Source organism: Podarcis muralis, chromosome 2 (genome assembly GCF_964188315.1).
Source record: "Podarcis muralis chromosome 2, rPodMur119.hap1.1, whole genome shotgun sequence".
NCBI classification, from domain to species: domain Eukaryota; kingdom Metazoa; phylum Chordata; class Lepidosauria; order Squamata; family Lacertidae; genus Podarcis; species Podarcis muralis.
The window spans coordinates 52926058-52942725 of NC_135656.1; the positions used below are offsets into that span (position 1 = coordinate 52926058).

A 16668-nucleotide genomic window follows, 5' to 3' on the forward strand; every position below is an offset into this window, starting at 1 on the left:
TGCATTGCAGGCAATTAGACCCTCCTGGTCCCTTCCATCTCTACAATTCTATGATTCTATAATCCTCTCACTAGAAGCCAGCAGGGCTGGAAATATGGGATGCAAGGGGCTTCAATATTGAGGGGAACTGCCATCACCTGCCACCCCTGGGTGAGCACTGGCACAATCACCCAAACGCCAGGATGGGCAGGAGGCTTGGAGGGCGATTGCCAGAGCGTCCCAGCAGACGTGGCCCGACGGAGGGGTAGGGCGTTGTGCATGTGACGTCATGCATGTGCGACAGCCCCCCCCCCCCCCGCAATGTGGGGCCTAACTTGGTGCACTTGATAGAAGCCCAAGTGGCCTCTGTGGGAAGAAGTGCTTATTTCCATCTACAACTAGCTGGATCAGGGCAGCCTTGTCACCATACTACAAGCTACACTAATTTATTGATTACTTCAAGGCACTCTGCTTGGGGCTTCCCTTGAAGACTGACCAAAATGGCAGGATGCTGCTGCTAGAGCAGGGGTACCCAATGTGATGTTGTTGGACTCCCAACTCCCATTAAGGCCAGCCAGCATGCCTAATGGTCATTGGTGATGGGAGTTGCAGTCCATCAACATCTGGGGGAACTAGAAGTTCCTCATCTGCATTTTAGTGGACAGGGGTCTATGTTTAGAGCCTGTCAACTCTGGCAAAATCCCTTTAGCTGTCAGGGTGCTATATGCAGCTCCCGGATGGTTGCCCAGGGAAGTATAAAGACAAGGAAAAGTTTCTTACAGTCCTTTTTTATTTCAAACCTCACAGAGAGAATCTATAGAACCTAGTCTATTGGATAATGGTGTTGTCCAGAGTGAATTTCCACACACACCCTTCTCTCCCACTTCCTCATTCGTCGTCATCATCCTCTACGGGTGCTGCTAAGTCCCCTCTGTCTTTGAGCTCTTTGCTCTCCTGCTTTTAAGGCTTACTGGGTTCTGGGAGATGGTGAGTCTGGAATGCTTTCTAGTGACAACGTGTCAGCCAATTGCTGCTCCAGCTCTGCCTGCTCCTCCTCTCCCATTACTTCCCAATTTCCCCCCTCACCTGCCTCTGAGCCATGATCTCCCACAAACCACTGTTGTAAATCTATACTGTTTTCCTCTTCTTCCTCCCTGGATGGGTCAGGATGGGGAGGCGGTCTCCACACTCCTCCTCCTCTGCCCAGTCCCTGACATTAACAAACAGAATTTTTTTTGTCAGCTGATGAAGTAGCAAGATGTGAATTTTTGGTTGCTTAGCAGAACCCATCCTGGCACCTTGGTCCCTTGCAGTTATGTTTGTTTGGCCTTCCACCACAGGCAGTTCAAGGAGAAGGGAAAGTGTGTGTTGTTTAGCAAGCTAAAAATGGCATGTTCCTTCCTGTTGTCTCCAGAGTCTTTGCCTGATCCATTCTTCAACAGCTCATGAAAAGTGACACTCACATCCATTTGTTTGTGGGTAGAAATCACAAGAATGACAGGAGAGCCAAGTGGAATATTCAGTTTTCAGATTGTTCTGAATATGTTGATATAAGCAGCAAGGGCAAGACCATCCAGCTGCATGTCAAAAATTATAATAATTGCATATTAGCTTCATTTGCATTCAAGTTCCAAGCACAGAGCTATGACATAAATGTACACGAAGTAAGACACGAAAACAACCTTTTGTTTTAACGAAACACACAAACATATATGTTTTGATAAATAATGAGGGTTTGCATTTAACAACACCCTGCAATTGGCTTCACACAAAAAGTGGAGGCCATTCATTAGCAGCCAGGGAACAATCCACGCTGCGAGATGCTCAACTTAAACAAAAGCATTAGCATAGGGAAATTTGCATTAATTCTTCACTGTCACCGCTTGGAAAATACTGTTTATTCTGTGCATTTCAATTCCCGAACCATTTTGCAGTAAAAATGATTAAAATACCTCACTGCCATTTAAATTCAAAAGGCAGAGTGAGGAATGGAGCCCCTGTCGCATGATTATTGCACTGTGTTTTTAAATGGACGTGGCTGCCCCTTCTCCCCTGCATAAAGTGCTGCAAGAAATGAGGCAAAGGCAGCGGCTACAAATGACATCCACCAAGCACTAGGAATATATCAGTTGGTCAGAGCAGTCCAGAGCCCCTAGCTTGCACTGGGGGGAGGCTAGCCTTGCCATCGAAGCCAGTCTCTTGTTGGTTGCCACCAACAGAATGGTGTGCCACTCCATCAGTGTAGCTCTTCTTCTTCTTCTGCCTGCCAAGCATGAATGCCATTGGCAGGATGCCCATAAGGGACAGCCACCGTAAGAGCAGACTGGGGCAATCTAGGGGCAGGGAGCAAGGAGAGCTAAGCCAGTCCAGAATCCATTAGATCCTGAGACAGTTTCACTCTTCTCGTGCAATGGCATTGGGTCCATTCTAGGCCCAATTGTTATGCCAATTTCAGGTCTTCCTGCAGTGATCTACCTGTCTGCTCCCCCCCCACACACACACACACACATTCTGCCCTAGCTGCCATGCATGGCAGGGCTGCAGATGTGATCACGCTGCCCCTCCATGCAGACTCTCCAGTTGGCTGCCAAAGTTTGGATTGTGCTCAAACTCTAGGATGGGCAACTCAGGCAAGCCTACTCAGACATGTAAAAGGTGACATGTGTTTTAATCTGTAATTTTAACCGCTGGTTTAAATTGTATTTTTAATATTTTAAAACTTGCTTTTAACTCTGACTTTTATTGATAATTGTAATGTATATTTTATGTTTTCAGCAAACCACTTAGAGGTTATATTTATAGTTATGTGGTGCACAGGTTTTGATAAATAAAATACATTAAAAAAAACTCTTAGTAACATGAAGCCAGCTTAAGGTTTATGAGCCAATAAAACATCCAGACTCGAATCTCCAGAGGTCTAAAAATCTAGGAATGTGTTTACACAGTTTATAGAGGTAATCCTAAGGTATTTGTTTATAGAGGTAACCTAAAAGAAAATTGAACCATGGAAGACTAATGTGTTCTACTTAATAGCTCTGCTGCCTAAGGAACTGTGATGCTGCTTTGTAATTTGGAGCTTGAGACTTTTCCTCAACCTGGCCCAATTGCACTGCCATTAACCTGCTAGGCTGGACAGCTCCAAGTGCAACCAAGTAGAAGAAGAAGAAGAAGAAGAGTTTGGATTTGATATCCTGCTTTATCACTACCCGAAGGATTCTCAAAGCGGCTAACATTCTCCTTTCCCTTCCTCCCCCACAACAAACACTCTGTGAGGTGAGTGGGGCTGAGAGACTTCAGAGAAGTGTGACTAGCCCAAGGTCACCCAGCAGCTGCATGTGGAGGAGCGGAGACACGCTCCTGTGGTACGGAAGCTGTACTACCCAGGACAGGATGGGGTTGTGCAGAGTTGTTAAGGCAGCAGAGAGCATTGTTGGCTGCCCACTCTCCACCTTAGAGCAGACTTATGCCACAAGGTGCCATAGGAAGGCACTGGACATAGTAAAAGATCCATCGCATCCTGGTCACTGTCTCTTCGAGCTCCTGCCGTCGGGACGGAGATACAGGACGATGAAGACAAGAACGAGCCATCTCAAGAACAGCTTCTTCTCCAGAGCGATCTCAGCCCTGAATGGGAAGCCTGGACTTTGAAAGTCATCTAATCTTCCTTGCTGTATTATACTGTATTGTTTTAATTAGTGTTTTTATAATTGTTTTGATTTTGTGTGGAGTGCCCTACCTGGGTGGATGGAGCAGCCAAGTAATTTCGTTGTCCCCGAGAGGGGGCAATGACAATAAAGATTTATTATTATTATTTTTTATTATTAACCACTACACCACACTGGCATAGTTAGTTGCTTAGATAGATAGAACACCCAAGTGACACTCCTGTGATCTCAAGGTGGATCTGCAAGTCGGAACGTGTGCAGAGGATGGCAACCAAGACTATCAAGGGTCTGGAATGGTCAGTGGAGTTGGGTATGTTTAGTCTGAAAAAGAGGAGACTAAGAGGAGATATGAGAGCCATCTTCAAATACCTAAAGGGCTGCCACATGGAAGATGGAGCAAGCTTGTTTTCTCCTGCTCCAGAGGGTAGAACCCAAACCAATAACTTCAAGTCACATAAAGGGAGATTCTGACTAAACATTAGGAAGATCTCTACTATTCTGTGATTCTATAACCTGTGCTTATATGTGTTGAGATCAAAGATGGGGAACCAGACAAAAAAGGCAAGCTTTAATTTTTTACTGTTTTATTTAATTATTTTAAGCTCTGACCAACAAGAGCTAATATTTCCAAGTGACCCAAAGCTTAGAGGAACTAATTCTCTAATATTTTTCGCACAATGGGGGTGCTTCCTTAATAAACTAGAAAGAAAACTGCAAGACAGTTTCAGTTTTTACTGGAACACACCCAAAGAGGTATTTGGAAGCACTCGATTGGGAGCTGCCCAGAGTGGCTGGGGAAACTCAGCCAGATGGGCAGGGTATAATTATTTTTATTTATTTATTTATTTATTTATTTATTTATTTATTTATTTATTTATTTATTTATTTCAGGGGTCTTAGCCACGGGAAGCCTCATCCTCCATTTTATTCCTACAACTTAGCCAGTTCCTGAGTCACATGAGCACCTCTCCTCTTATCCCATGACTGCTGAGCTTATTCAGGAGTCTTTGGTAAGGTACCAGGTTGTTCATACACTCCAAGAAGATGAAGCTTGACACAAACCAATAAAAGCTAGGCAAATCCTGCCAGAGTCCTTTGTACTATCTTGTTCATTGTATTTCTGCAGAAGGGACTGGGAAAGGCTGAACTCCCATTTTCTGAGGGAGCTGAATGGATGGGCTTTTCCGTCTCTGAGTATTAGCTTCTCTCATAGGGGACAAAGGAGGGGCAAATAGACTGAGCTCTGGTTTTGTTGTTGATCCAGGAAAAATGGGGTTTTCCTATCTTTGCTGGCCAAATCCAGTAGGCAGAGTTAGGAGGAGTAGGCAGCTTGTTTTCTAGCTTAGTTCAGGCTTTTATCCTTCTAAAACTGAACCAATTTGTCCATTGGTGGGATAGCGATGAACAGACTTGGGAAAAGCAGCACAATACCATATGAATTTCCACAGGGTGACTTGTAACAGAAGTTAATCTGTGAACATATTATTGTTTTAAGTGACACAGCTGCCCTTCCTGTTGTATTGTAAGCTTGTCAGGGATCACAGAGAATTGTGTGAGGAGTTCTTCATTTGGAAGCCATTTCACAGTAAATTGCAGCTTCTGTGTTCCAAATTGTTCTCTGAAAGAGATTCATCTTTCCTTCTTATTGATAGATTACTAGCTTCCCATTGATGGCAAACTGCTTATAACAATGGGTTAAATGATCACCATGGTTTGCCTGACAAGAGAAAGGGACACCACAAAAGATAGTTAGGCTACTATTTCATGCTTCAAACATATTTTTGCAATCCAGCCAGGAGGCGTTTTCAGACAATTTTATGTGGAAAAGAGAAATCCTATCTATTTAGCTAATTGTTGTTTGTTAGAGCAAAGTCAGATGCTTTTATATTTGTGTGCCTTCTGCAACAAGGGCATGCGAAAGAAGCCAAACACTGGCTTGTCCTAACCAAAGCTATTTACCTTCATATATAGGATCTCTGAAGAAATCAGGCCTTGAAATTCTTATCCTTGTTTCTATTGCCTAAGGTATATGATGGTGTGCTGTCACCTCTAGCACTGCTTCAGAGAGAGAAATGAAAGTCAAACTAGTGAGAAATCAAATTCTGCCTGCTTCAGCACAACCACTGAATGACAAAATATTTTTAAAAGAAAGTCGTGATTTTCAATAAATCACTTTGCCCTGGAGACATGAGCTTTGTTGCACAAATCTGAAGTATGCCCCAGTAATCACATCTGAAAATTGATCATGAGCTCAACATAGAGCTCCCACCAATACATACCCAATAGTATACAAATGTTTCAAGGCAGCTGTATTATAGATGGCTATAGATGATATTCCCCATTTCCCATATGTACATTTAATACTTCTGCATATTAGGGTGGTATAGAGCCCCTCCAGATGGCCTGCTTATTAAGCATTCATCCCGATTTGCTTGCACAAAGCTTACATGGAGATTAGTCTATGTCGGGTCTTTACTGAGCATTTTTTCTCATTAGTTTGTGGGGACTTTATATGACAAACAGCATTTATCTTGCACCAATCCTGATATTCTTGTGTGGTTGTTCTGTATCATTCTGTTAATCATTTGCCCATCCCACACTTTTTCCTCATCACTTTCCTAACCGCAAAAAGCTGGGGGGGGGGGGGTTTCATTGGATTTGATGTGTGTGTTTTTCATTGGATTTATTGTCCCACTGTGCGTTTGAATCCGCAGTCAACACCCCTACAAAATACTGACAGCCTGAAGGCGTCCATTGCTGAAATATGAAATAAAATGCAAAATGGAATCACCCAAAGGACCTCTTGTCTGTTCTGTGGTTATATCATTTTTTTAAAAAAATATTTTTTATTGAGTTTCTTTTCTTAGGTTCATAGACACAAGATAAAAATAAGAAAGTACAAGAAACAAATACAGAGAAAAATAATAGAAAAAAAGGTTATTTCAGTCCAACTTTCAATAATTTTTTCAATATTCCAAATGGACTTCCCCACATCCTCCAGACTCTGCGTTCTTTGCAATAAAAGTTTCAGCAATTTGTTACCTTGTTTCTTAACTTACTGTATCTTTCAGTTATTATGTTCCCAAATTCACAATCTCGTATCCCAAACTTTGTACATTTAAAATTAACATAATAAAGTTGATTCATATTACCACCTCTTTTTTCTTGTCTTAATTTTCAGTTTACCTAATCAAGTTGCTAAAGCAAAAATTTCCTAATCATGCATATTTCTTAACATTCATACAACTTATAATGTTTTTGCAAATAGTCCTTAAATTTTTTCCAGTCCTCTTCCATTGTTTCCTCTCCCAGATCTCAGATTCTGCCAGTCATTTCAGCCAGTTCCATGTAGTCCATCAACTGCGTCTGCCACTCCTCCAGCGTGGGTAGATCTTGAGTCTTCCAGTGCTTTGCAAAAAGAATTCTTGCTGCTGTGGTAGCATACATAAACAAAGTTCTGTCCTTCTTTAACACCTTCTGGTCCACCATGCCCAATAGGAAGGCCTCTGGTTTCTTAGGGAAGGTATACCTAAATACCTTTTTTAGCTCATTGTAAATCATTTCCCAGTAGGCCTTCACTTTTGGGCAGGTCCACCAAAGGTGAAAGAATGTCCCTTCTGCCTCCTTACATTTCCAACATTTATTATCAGACAGGTGGTATATCTTGGCTAACTTGACTGGGGTCATGTACCACCGGTATATCATTTTCATAATGTTTTCTTTCAAGGCATTACATGCCGTAAACTTCATTCCGGTGTTCCATAACCTTTCCCAGTCTTCAAACATAATGTTGTGTCCAATATCCTGTGCCCATTTTATCATGGCAGATTTGACTGTCTCATCCTGTGTATTCCACTTAAGCAGCAAATTATACATTTTCGATAGTGTCTTAGTTTTTGGTTCTAACAATTCTGTCTCTAATTTCGATTTTTCCACTTGGAAACCAACTTTTTTATCCATTTTAAACACCTCTTGGATTTGAGCATAGTGTAACCAATCCCGCACCTTATTTTTTAACTTGTCTTGGCTCTGCAGCCTCCAATTGTCTCCAGTTTTTTTCAATTATTTCCCAATATTTTGGCCAGTGGGCCTCCATATTGGGTCTTTTCCTAGCCTTGGCCTCTACCGGTGATAGCCACCTCGGGGTCTTGCCCTCCAATAAGTCTTTATATTTCGACCAGACCGCAAAGATTGCTCTTCTGACAATATGGTTTTTAAATAGTTTATGAACTTTAACCTTGTCGTACCACAGATATGCATGCCAACCAAAGGCATTATCAAACCCTTCCAGATCCAGGACATCAGTGTTCTCCAACAGAAACCAATCCTTCAACCAGCAGAAGGCTGCAGATTCATAGTACAACCTCAGGTCCGGCAGGGCAAACCCCCCTCTTTCTTTCGAATCAGTTAGTATTTTAAACTTTATTCGGGGCTTTTTGCCCTGCCAGACAAACTTAGATATATCCTTCTGCCACTTTCCAAAACATTCCACTCTGTCCACGATCTGTAGGGCCTGAAACAAGAATAACATTTTCGGCAATACATTCATCTTTATAGCTGCAATTCTGCCCAACAAGGAAAGTTTCAATCTTGACCAAATTTCCAAATCCTTCTTAATTTCCGACCAACATTTTTCATAATTGTCTTTGAATAAATTCAAATTTTTAACAGTCAAATGAACCCCTAGGTATTTCACTTTTTTAACAACACTTAGTTCTGTTTCTTTCTGGAACCCCTCTGTTTCTGTAGGTGTCAAGTTTTTGGCCAAAACCTTGGTCTTTTGCTTGTTCAGCTTGAATCCCGCCACCCGACCAAATTCATGAATCAGTTCTAGAACTCTTTTTGTACTAGATACTGGCTCCTGTAATGTTAAAACCAAGTCATCTGCAAATGCTTTCAGTTTATATTGTTTCACTCCGACCTGTATTCCTTGTACCAACCGGTCCTCCCTAATCATGTTCAAAAGCACCTCCAGGACTGAAATAAATAAAAGAGGGGATAGTGGGCACCCCTGTCGTGTCCCTTTTTCAATTTTGAACTCCTCTGTCACCACATTGTTCACTATCAATTTAGCTTTTTGCTCTGAATAAATTGCTTCTATACCATTTTCAAACCCCTGTCCCACTCCCATCCCTTCCAAGTTCTTCTTCATAAACATCCAAGAAATGTTGTCAAAGGCCTTCTCCGCATCAATAAAAATTAACACTGCTCTCGTATTGATATTTGTTTGTAAAAGTTCCAAAATATCAATAATGTTCCTAGTGTTATCAAACAAATGCCTACCAGGGAGAAAGCCGGCCTGGTCCTTGTGAATTACTTCATTCAAAACTTTTTTAAGTCTACTTGCCAGAATGTCTGCAAAAATTTTGTAATCCACATTTAGGAGTGAGATGGGACGGTAGTTCTTAAGTTGAGTCTTTTCAGTTTCCACTTTAGGAATCAATGTGATGAAAGCTTCTTTCCACGACTCCAGTGCCTTCTTCCCCTCCATAATCTGGTTGCATACCTCCATCAAAGGTTGTATCAAATGTTCTGTGGTTATATCAGGTTCAAACTGGAACGCAAGGTTTACCACATCCAAAAGTTACCAACCATGGTCAGAGAACCTTGTCATTGTGAGGAGATGGTAGATCACCAGGCTGCTTAGACTTAAAAAAGTTTTGGCAAAAAAAAGCTTTTATTGAGGATGAGACTCTTTAATCTCAGGTTTGTGGGTTCTAGCCCCAGTTTGGGTGAAAGATTCCTGCACTGCAGGGGTTTGGACTAAATGACCCTTGTAACCCCTTCCAACTCTACAATTCTATGATCCTCAACTGGCATGGCAAAAAAGGCTTGAAAATGGTTTCAATACTCTGGACAGGGGAAGCTTATGTCACAACATCCCTAGTTATGTACATAAGATGTCAGTTTAAAAATGAATGGTGGGTCTTTCAAGTGAAAGGGGGCTTGATAGAAGTGTTTCCTTTCTCTAGCTTTAGCCTGCATTTTAGAAACTCTTCAGCTGGATCGGTTCATCCAGGATTTAATGGTTATCTGGGATGTAGTCAACTGACCCGACTGAAATGGTGCCATAAGTATTGCGTGCCCCCGAGAAATAGTTTTGTAATGGGAATACGTGGAGACCTTTAACGAGAGGCATTCAGGTGTGAGAGATGCTAACAGTCAGTTGAGTGTCATGCTTTGTGGCTTTTCATCACAGAAGAGAAGTATTTGTAGCCGAGGCTGTAAATTGCATCCTACTGCATGGGTGGTCAGGGAGAAATGGATACGTGCTGTCTGAGCTGGTTTCTATGCAAAGGTCACCACACTGAGGCTCTGATGAAGTCCTTTGAGTTCAGGGGCTGACTGAATGGTGGATATTTATCAATGGCTTGTGGAAGGGTTCTAAATATGAGCCCTCTTCTGCACTTTAACACCTGGACGAAAATCTGATTTATAAAAGATCATGGTACATGGATTATGGATTTTATGACCACTGGTGATGGAGATGTCAGGGTATCCGTTATGTTTGGCATTTCTTTGAAGTGGACAGCTGAGGTTGTACATCTCACCATTTGTTTGTATAAGTTTATCAAGATTCAAATTAAAATCTTTAATACAGGAGGAGATGTGAGAGGACAAAAAGCAGTTGAGGAGCAACTCCCACAAGCCTGCAAACTCACGAGGGTGAGATCCTGTTGATACCGTTGCCTCATGCCTTTTCAACATTTCCTCTTAATTCTGAACAGTGTTTATAAGTTGAGCTGAAAAGCAAGCACATATACGAACAAAATATTCACGGGCCTCTCTGTTTTTGTTTGGTTTTTGTCCAGGCTACAGAATCTGCTCCTGTCGTTATTGACAAGAGCCTACAAAGCTTTCCTTTCATCTCTTCCCTGTTTCCTAAGGTCACAAAAATGCTGAAAAAGCATCAACTTGGTATAGGGATCATGTCACCAGCCATAGTGACCTCAATTCATAGTGACCTCAAATGTGTCTAACCTCCTTATAAACCGCTTTAAGTTTTTTTTGACAGTCAAGCAGTGTGTAAATTTTATGAAATAAATGAATACCCTATATACTTGAGTATTTTTTATGCTGAAAAAGCCCCCCTCAGCTTATACTTGAGTGAGGCGGGCGGTGGCGGCGGAGGGACGAGCGGCCCGAAAGGAGCCCTTTCTCGCCGCTGGTCCCCCTGCCACCCGCCTCGCAAGGACAGGCACAGGAGCCATGGTTGGGAGAGGCGCTGTGCTGTACCTCTCCCAACCGCGGCTCCTATGCCTGCTCTTGCGAGCGGCAGAGGCGGCGGAGGGATGAGTGGCCCAAAAGGAGCCCTTTTGGGCTGCCCCTTCCTCCTCCGCTTCTGCCCCTGGTGGTAGAGGAGGAACGAGCAGCCCAAAAGCAGCCCTTTTGGGCTGCTTGATCTTCCTCTGCCGCCACCACCAGGTTTGTGGTGTGGTGAACCGGCTTATACTTGAGTCAATAAGTTTCCCCAGTTTTTTGTGCTAAAATTAGGTGTCTCGGCTTATATTCGGGTCGACTTATACTCGAGTATATACAGTAACTAATATGGGAGTGCTGCCCCCCTATCCATCTTCAATACAGGCTCTGTATTTATACTCTCTGATAAACCAAAATGCACTCTGTACATGCTCAGAAGAACTCTAAGCTCACAGATTCTGGAGCGGACCTTTGATAAACTGCAACTTAGGGTCAAACTATATACAACGCCATTCATGCAATTAGCAGTTGCACAAATGACTTCCTTTTTAAGTAAATTTTAGGCAAAGGGGAACTATTCCAGATAAGAGCTGGAAGAGGGATATAATTCTTTGACTGGCTCTGTCCCCAGTCCAGAAAGGCATCTACACACTTACACACACACACAAGAACACCTGCTATTTGCATTGGTGGGAAAGCTTCCCTGCATGCATGAAAACCAAATAGGAGTATATAAAGAGGATAAGAAAGAATGGAGCTGGGAAGAACATTCTCCTTATTGATTCCAAATGTGATGCCTGACCTAGTCCCTAAAAGGATTCTGTCTGCCTATGTCTGCAGCAGGGAGAGTCAGGGATATTTCAAGCTAGCTGCCACCTGTCAGTGAAGGTTGCTTAATTCAGGGACATTTCCGACATGGGACTGTGCCACTGAAACTGCAATCCTAAATGCACAGCTTTCAGCACAGTAAACATGCGCAGGATTGCACTGTGTGTGCGCACCACAGCATTAACAGCCCCAAACGCCTTTACGAAGAAGGGGTTTGATGTCATTCTCGTTTCACAGAAGAGTGACAAGGCAGTGACAACAATGATCATTCAGTAAAACGCTGAACAGTAGGAGAGCACATGCCTTCTCTTAAGGGATGCCTTTGATCTGACAAGGTCAATTTTAACCAGATTCATATTTTGTGGTGTACATTTTTAAGTGCTGCTGCAGACAGACAGTCTAGCCACAGGATCTTCGGCAATGTGTGCTCACTTCATAGTTTTAACTGCTTTCCAAGATTGGATGGGAGCAGAATTTAATCTCCGATAAATCTTTATCTGTGCTGAACTGTTGTGGCAAACATATTGCTGCTCCTACAAGTGTTAGAAGAGAATTGCGTTGTAACAGCATTTTTGACATGGCTCCTAACAGGGACTTAATCAAGAATTCTTAAGCAATTAGAGGCAAAGGGGAGTGGGGATATATACCACCAGCAGTCTTGGTGCCTGCTGCATTGAGGCCTTAGCTGCATTTATATTTTGCTATACAAGAGTCCACAGGTCCACACTTGAAAGCTCCTTGTCTGAGCACCTTTCCCCTCCCTCCTTGAGCTTTCCTCACAAAAACCTGCTCTTTAGCGCTCAGTTGGCGCAAACCTCAGTTCAGGTTTTCAGCAGATTGACATTTGCTCTGAGTGAGTGCTAAAGAGCAGGTTTTCACAGACAAAACAAAGGAAAAAAAGCAGTGGTGGTCAGACTGGGAGCTTTAAAGCATGGACCATACCTGGAGAGAGCAGAGGAAAGGTATGTGTGGATAAGAGATGGCTAGAGCTTGGACTGCATCGGGACATCCAATTTTGGGGTGCCATGGCCCCAAAATTGTCCGAGGCGCAATCTTGCACAAGTCATTTAACGTGCATGTGAGTGCATACCAGAAGTTGCACATCCTAGTTTTCCACATATTGTAGGGTATGGGTTTTAGAGATTGGGACTGTATACGGAGCAAGTACTTATTTCTGCAGAACATTGTTAAGCTATGGAATTTACTCCTGCTGATGACCATCCCTGTGAAATCCCCCTGAAGCCACAGAGGGGTTGCATCCTAATTATCCACTGAACATTATGGTTTTGTTACCAGTGGATTCCTGTGACCTCTTGCTTCAGAACAGTGGCTACTGTCTGTAGCAGTTATCTAGATTATTTGATATGCTTGCGTGTAACTGCGCTGAAAACAACAGGCCAACCACTCCAGCCACTTTAGTGTTTGTATAAACTGTTCAGGTTCATTATTGTTGTGTTCCATACTGTGCAGTAGAATTTTGGTGTGTGTGTGTCTTTTGGTCCTAGGCTTGATTCTTGTATATCTAATTCATAATCCGATTAGAATGATTAATTCTAGAGCACTGAGCAGCACGTCCCAATAGCTGCTGAGAGTGCCAAGTCAGCATTCTAAGGATTGTAAGCAAACTTACCCGCTGCATTTATGCTAAAGCTTGTTATCTCACTAGTTCAGTGTGTCACAGCTGCCTGGATACATCTGTAAGCAAATACAAATGCCAAGCGTAACATATGTCTGTCTGCAGAGGAGAGGGAAATCAGCACTTGATATCTGATAAATCAAGAGTGAATAAGTAAGCCTTTTTGAAGGCATCTCCAAACTCATTTCCTCATTATGGATCCCTTCTCCCTCTCTTTCATATTTTCCTGTGTACCGACATAACTGAGCCTTTCTGCAGCTGCTAAACATGGTCGCATCACACTCTCCCTGCTATGTGGGTAGAATTGAGACATTCCATCTGTGTGGTAATGATATTTTTAACTGTCGTTCTTTATGCTTTTAGGCATACACAGCCAAAGGTATCCTATTTCGGAAGCGAAAGCATCCATCTTTTATGGGCCAATGCTCTCTCATTGTAGATTGACCTTAAAACAGCACATCCAGCACACTGAGCAATGCTCATGCTGCAGGACTGCAGTTGGTGATGTGTGCCATCTGCAGCATTATGAGAGAGGTCAAATTGTGGGGTAACCTGCAGCCAGTAAGGAAAGGCATCTCCAGAGCACTTTCTTCCTGCTGCTACAATGGAGTTATGTGCTACAGCTAAAGGTGTTAGCTATAATTCTTTACTTTAAACAAGCACACCCAGAAAGAAATTATCTCTCTCCCACCCCACCTCCTTAAACTGGATGTACATTACACATACACTGCATATGCAGTCTTACAGAAATTTCAGACTTGGCTTGCATTGCGTTTTTTTGTGATAAATTGCCACTGGTCTAATCACATAAAGCACAATGCTGGCAAATAACTGGACTGGCCAGTGTGAGACTTCTGTACAAGCAGCTGGTGTTGGTATTCATGCCTCAGACACCATGGATGTTCTAGCCGCGGAATCAACACTGGAGTTTATTCTGAACGGATGGGCCACTGCTAATTTGCACATTTAATTAACATAATTGGAAATGTTGGTGGTTGACAGTATGGGAGTTGTGACAAGTCCTATCTCTCCAGCTGAGTCTTCCAACAGTCTTTGAAACAAACAAAAAAAGCTCCGATATTGCCAAGCCCAAATGTTCAAAAATAGGACTAACGTAAGGGTCCTTTGATTTGCCTTCTGGTTTCTGAGCTTTCAGGATTCATTGCCAGTATTTTTCCAGGTTTTCCCCCACTGCAACTGACAAGTGCTACAACCCATTTAATATATACACAGTATATATAATTAAGATTCCTGTTTGAACAAGAGTCCCCAGGCCAATGGGAAATTGCTTCTTAGAGCACAGATTCCCCACCTCTCCAAACAATTTATTACAGACCTAATATTCCAACCTCCATGCTTGGTAATGCAATCTAAATCCTTCCTAGATGAATTGCAACATACAGTATGTAACAGTGAGTGGACTGGCCCCATAAAGGTAAAGGTAAAGGTACCCCTGCCCGTACGGGCCAGTCGTGTCCGACTCTAGGGTTGTGTGCCCATCTCACTTAAGAGGCTGGGGGCCAGCGCTGTCCGAAGACACTTCCGGGTCACGTGGCCAGCGTGACGAAGCTGCTCTGGCGAGCCAGCACCAGAGCAGCACATGGAAACGCCGTTTACCTTCCCGCTATAAAGCGGTACCTATTTATCTACTTGCACTTAGTAGATTGGGGTGCTTTCGAACTGCTAGGTGGGCAGGAGCTGGGACCGAAAGACGGGAGCTCACCCCGCCGCGGGGATTCGAACCACCGACCATGCGATCGGCAAGCCCTAGGCGCTGAGGTTTTACCCACAGCGCCACCTGCGTCCCTGGACTGGCCCCATACACTGTGCCATTTCCAAATCAGAGTTTATTCCAGAATAGTCTCCTTCACTACTTTGCCCTCCTCCTTCCCCTGGGGTTCTGCTTGCTGCAAGCACTAGGGTTGTGTGTGGGGTGGGGGGTGGGGAGAGAAAAATTAAGGGAGCACTGTGCAACAGAAACCTAGACTCCCTTAAATATGTAAAGGGCCAGAACACATCTCCAGGTTGCAACCTGACAACTGCAATACTCCAAGACAATATTAATAACTTATGCAAGATCAGCAGATATATGGAAAAAACACAAGCAGACCATAGCAAGAAGGCAGGGGGAAAGCAGCTGATGTTTACTCCTTTCTTCTGCTGCCCCATTTCTGTATTGCTTCTCTACAATCTAACGCATGCACCATTGGGAAGGTTTCTTCAGCCACGTGGGTAGATGCCTGGAAACCAAGACGACAAGGAGGAAAATGCATAGGTGCTAAAAATACTAGCAAACTATGGCTGGTTTCTAGCTGATCACAGATCTGGTTTTAATCTCTAGCCAAGCCATTAATTGGTTAAATGCATCCATGAATTAACTGAACATAAAATGAAGCACAGCAGAAAGGGAGGAATGAAATCTCAAGGCCATTAAGTAAGTGACAAAGTGGTGGGGGAGAAGCGGTGGACACCCAGGGTGTGCTAGCAGAGTCTTTGCACTGGTTTCTACTAGAGCACCAGGTTAGTTGAATCTGACCCAGAGTGCCCAGAAATACATTTTACCCCTAATGTCCTTGTAGTATATGCCAGTGGAAAACATAATCTGAAATCTGTGTTGTGGTTATTCCTATCAACTTCTGCAACGTAGCCACAGAGGCCCTTCTCCGTGTTCTATCAATAGGAGAATTATAGTGTCCATGTACAAATAACAGGGGCTTCTCTGTGATGGTGGGCTGACTTTGGAATGAGGAAGGTACGCCTTCAGCCAATTCTCTATTATTTCCTATTGTAGTTTTAAACATTGTCTTTTGCCTGGTATTATTTAATTTTTATCTGCTTGAATGTTTTTATTCCTCTCAGTACTGTATTGTGCTTAACTGTTCTATGCTGTTTTAATATTGCATTGTGGATTTTAAATTGTCATATATACCTCCCAAGAACTCTCTGATTCATGGTTGGCATATATGACCTGGGGCAGTTTTCTAAATCCTTAAAATGAAACAAAACATTTATACTGAGTGTTGCTAAGCGGACTCCAGCTTTCACTGAACTTGCTAACTAATGCTGTGTCATCTTATTTCTCCCAGGACTGCCCAAGGAGCTGACGGGGCTATCTTTACGAATGTCACACAGTAGGTTCTGAGACAACTTTAATGGAAAGAAAGAAAAAATGGCTGTTCCCATTTGAAAAAGGATTCTCACGCACAGACTCACAACAGCCAACAGCCATGTCAAAAAAAGGACGCAGCAAGGCTGAAAAGCCTGAGGCACTGATTATGTCCTTACAAGCTGCCAACGAAGATCTCAGGACCAAGCTAACAGACATTCAAATTGAGCTTCATCAGGAGAAGTCTAAGGTGA

General features: G+C 43.0%; 1 protein-coding gene across 5 annotated transcripts in view; it reads left to right on the top strand.

Moving 5' to 3' along the window:
- JAKMIP2 (janus kinase and microtubule interacting protein 2) overlaps nt 1-16668 on the top strand; it is a 91555-nt gene that overhangs the window by 36183 nt on the left and 38704 nt on the right. For all 5 annotated transcript variants that reach the window (XR_003705211.2, XM_077924472.1, XM_028717884.2 and 2 more), the window contains exon 2: nt 16395-16664. Coding sequence is in view for 4 of the 5 variants with exons in the window: in XM_077924472.1 (XP_077780598.1) it covers nt 16461-16664 (204 nt within the window). In the remaining variant the exon portion in view is untranslated. The remainder of the gene's footprint in view (nt 1-16394; nt 16665-16668) is intronic.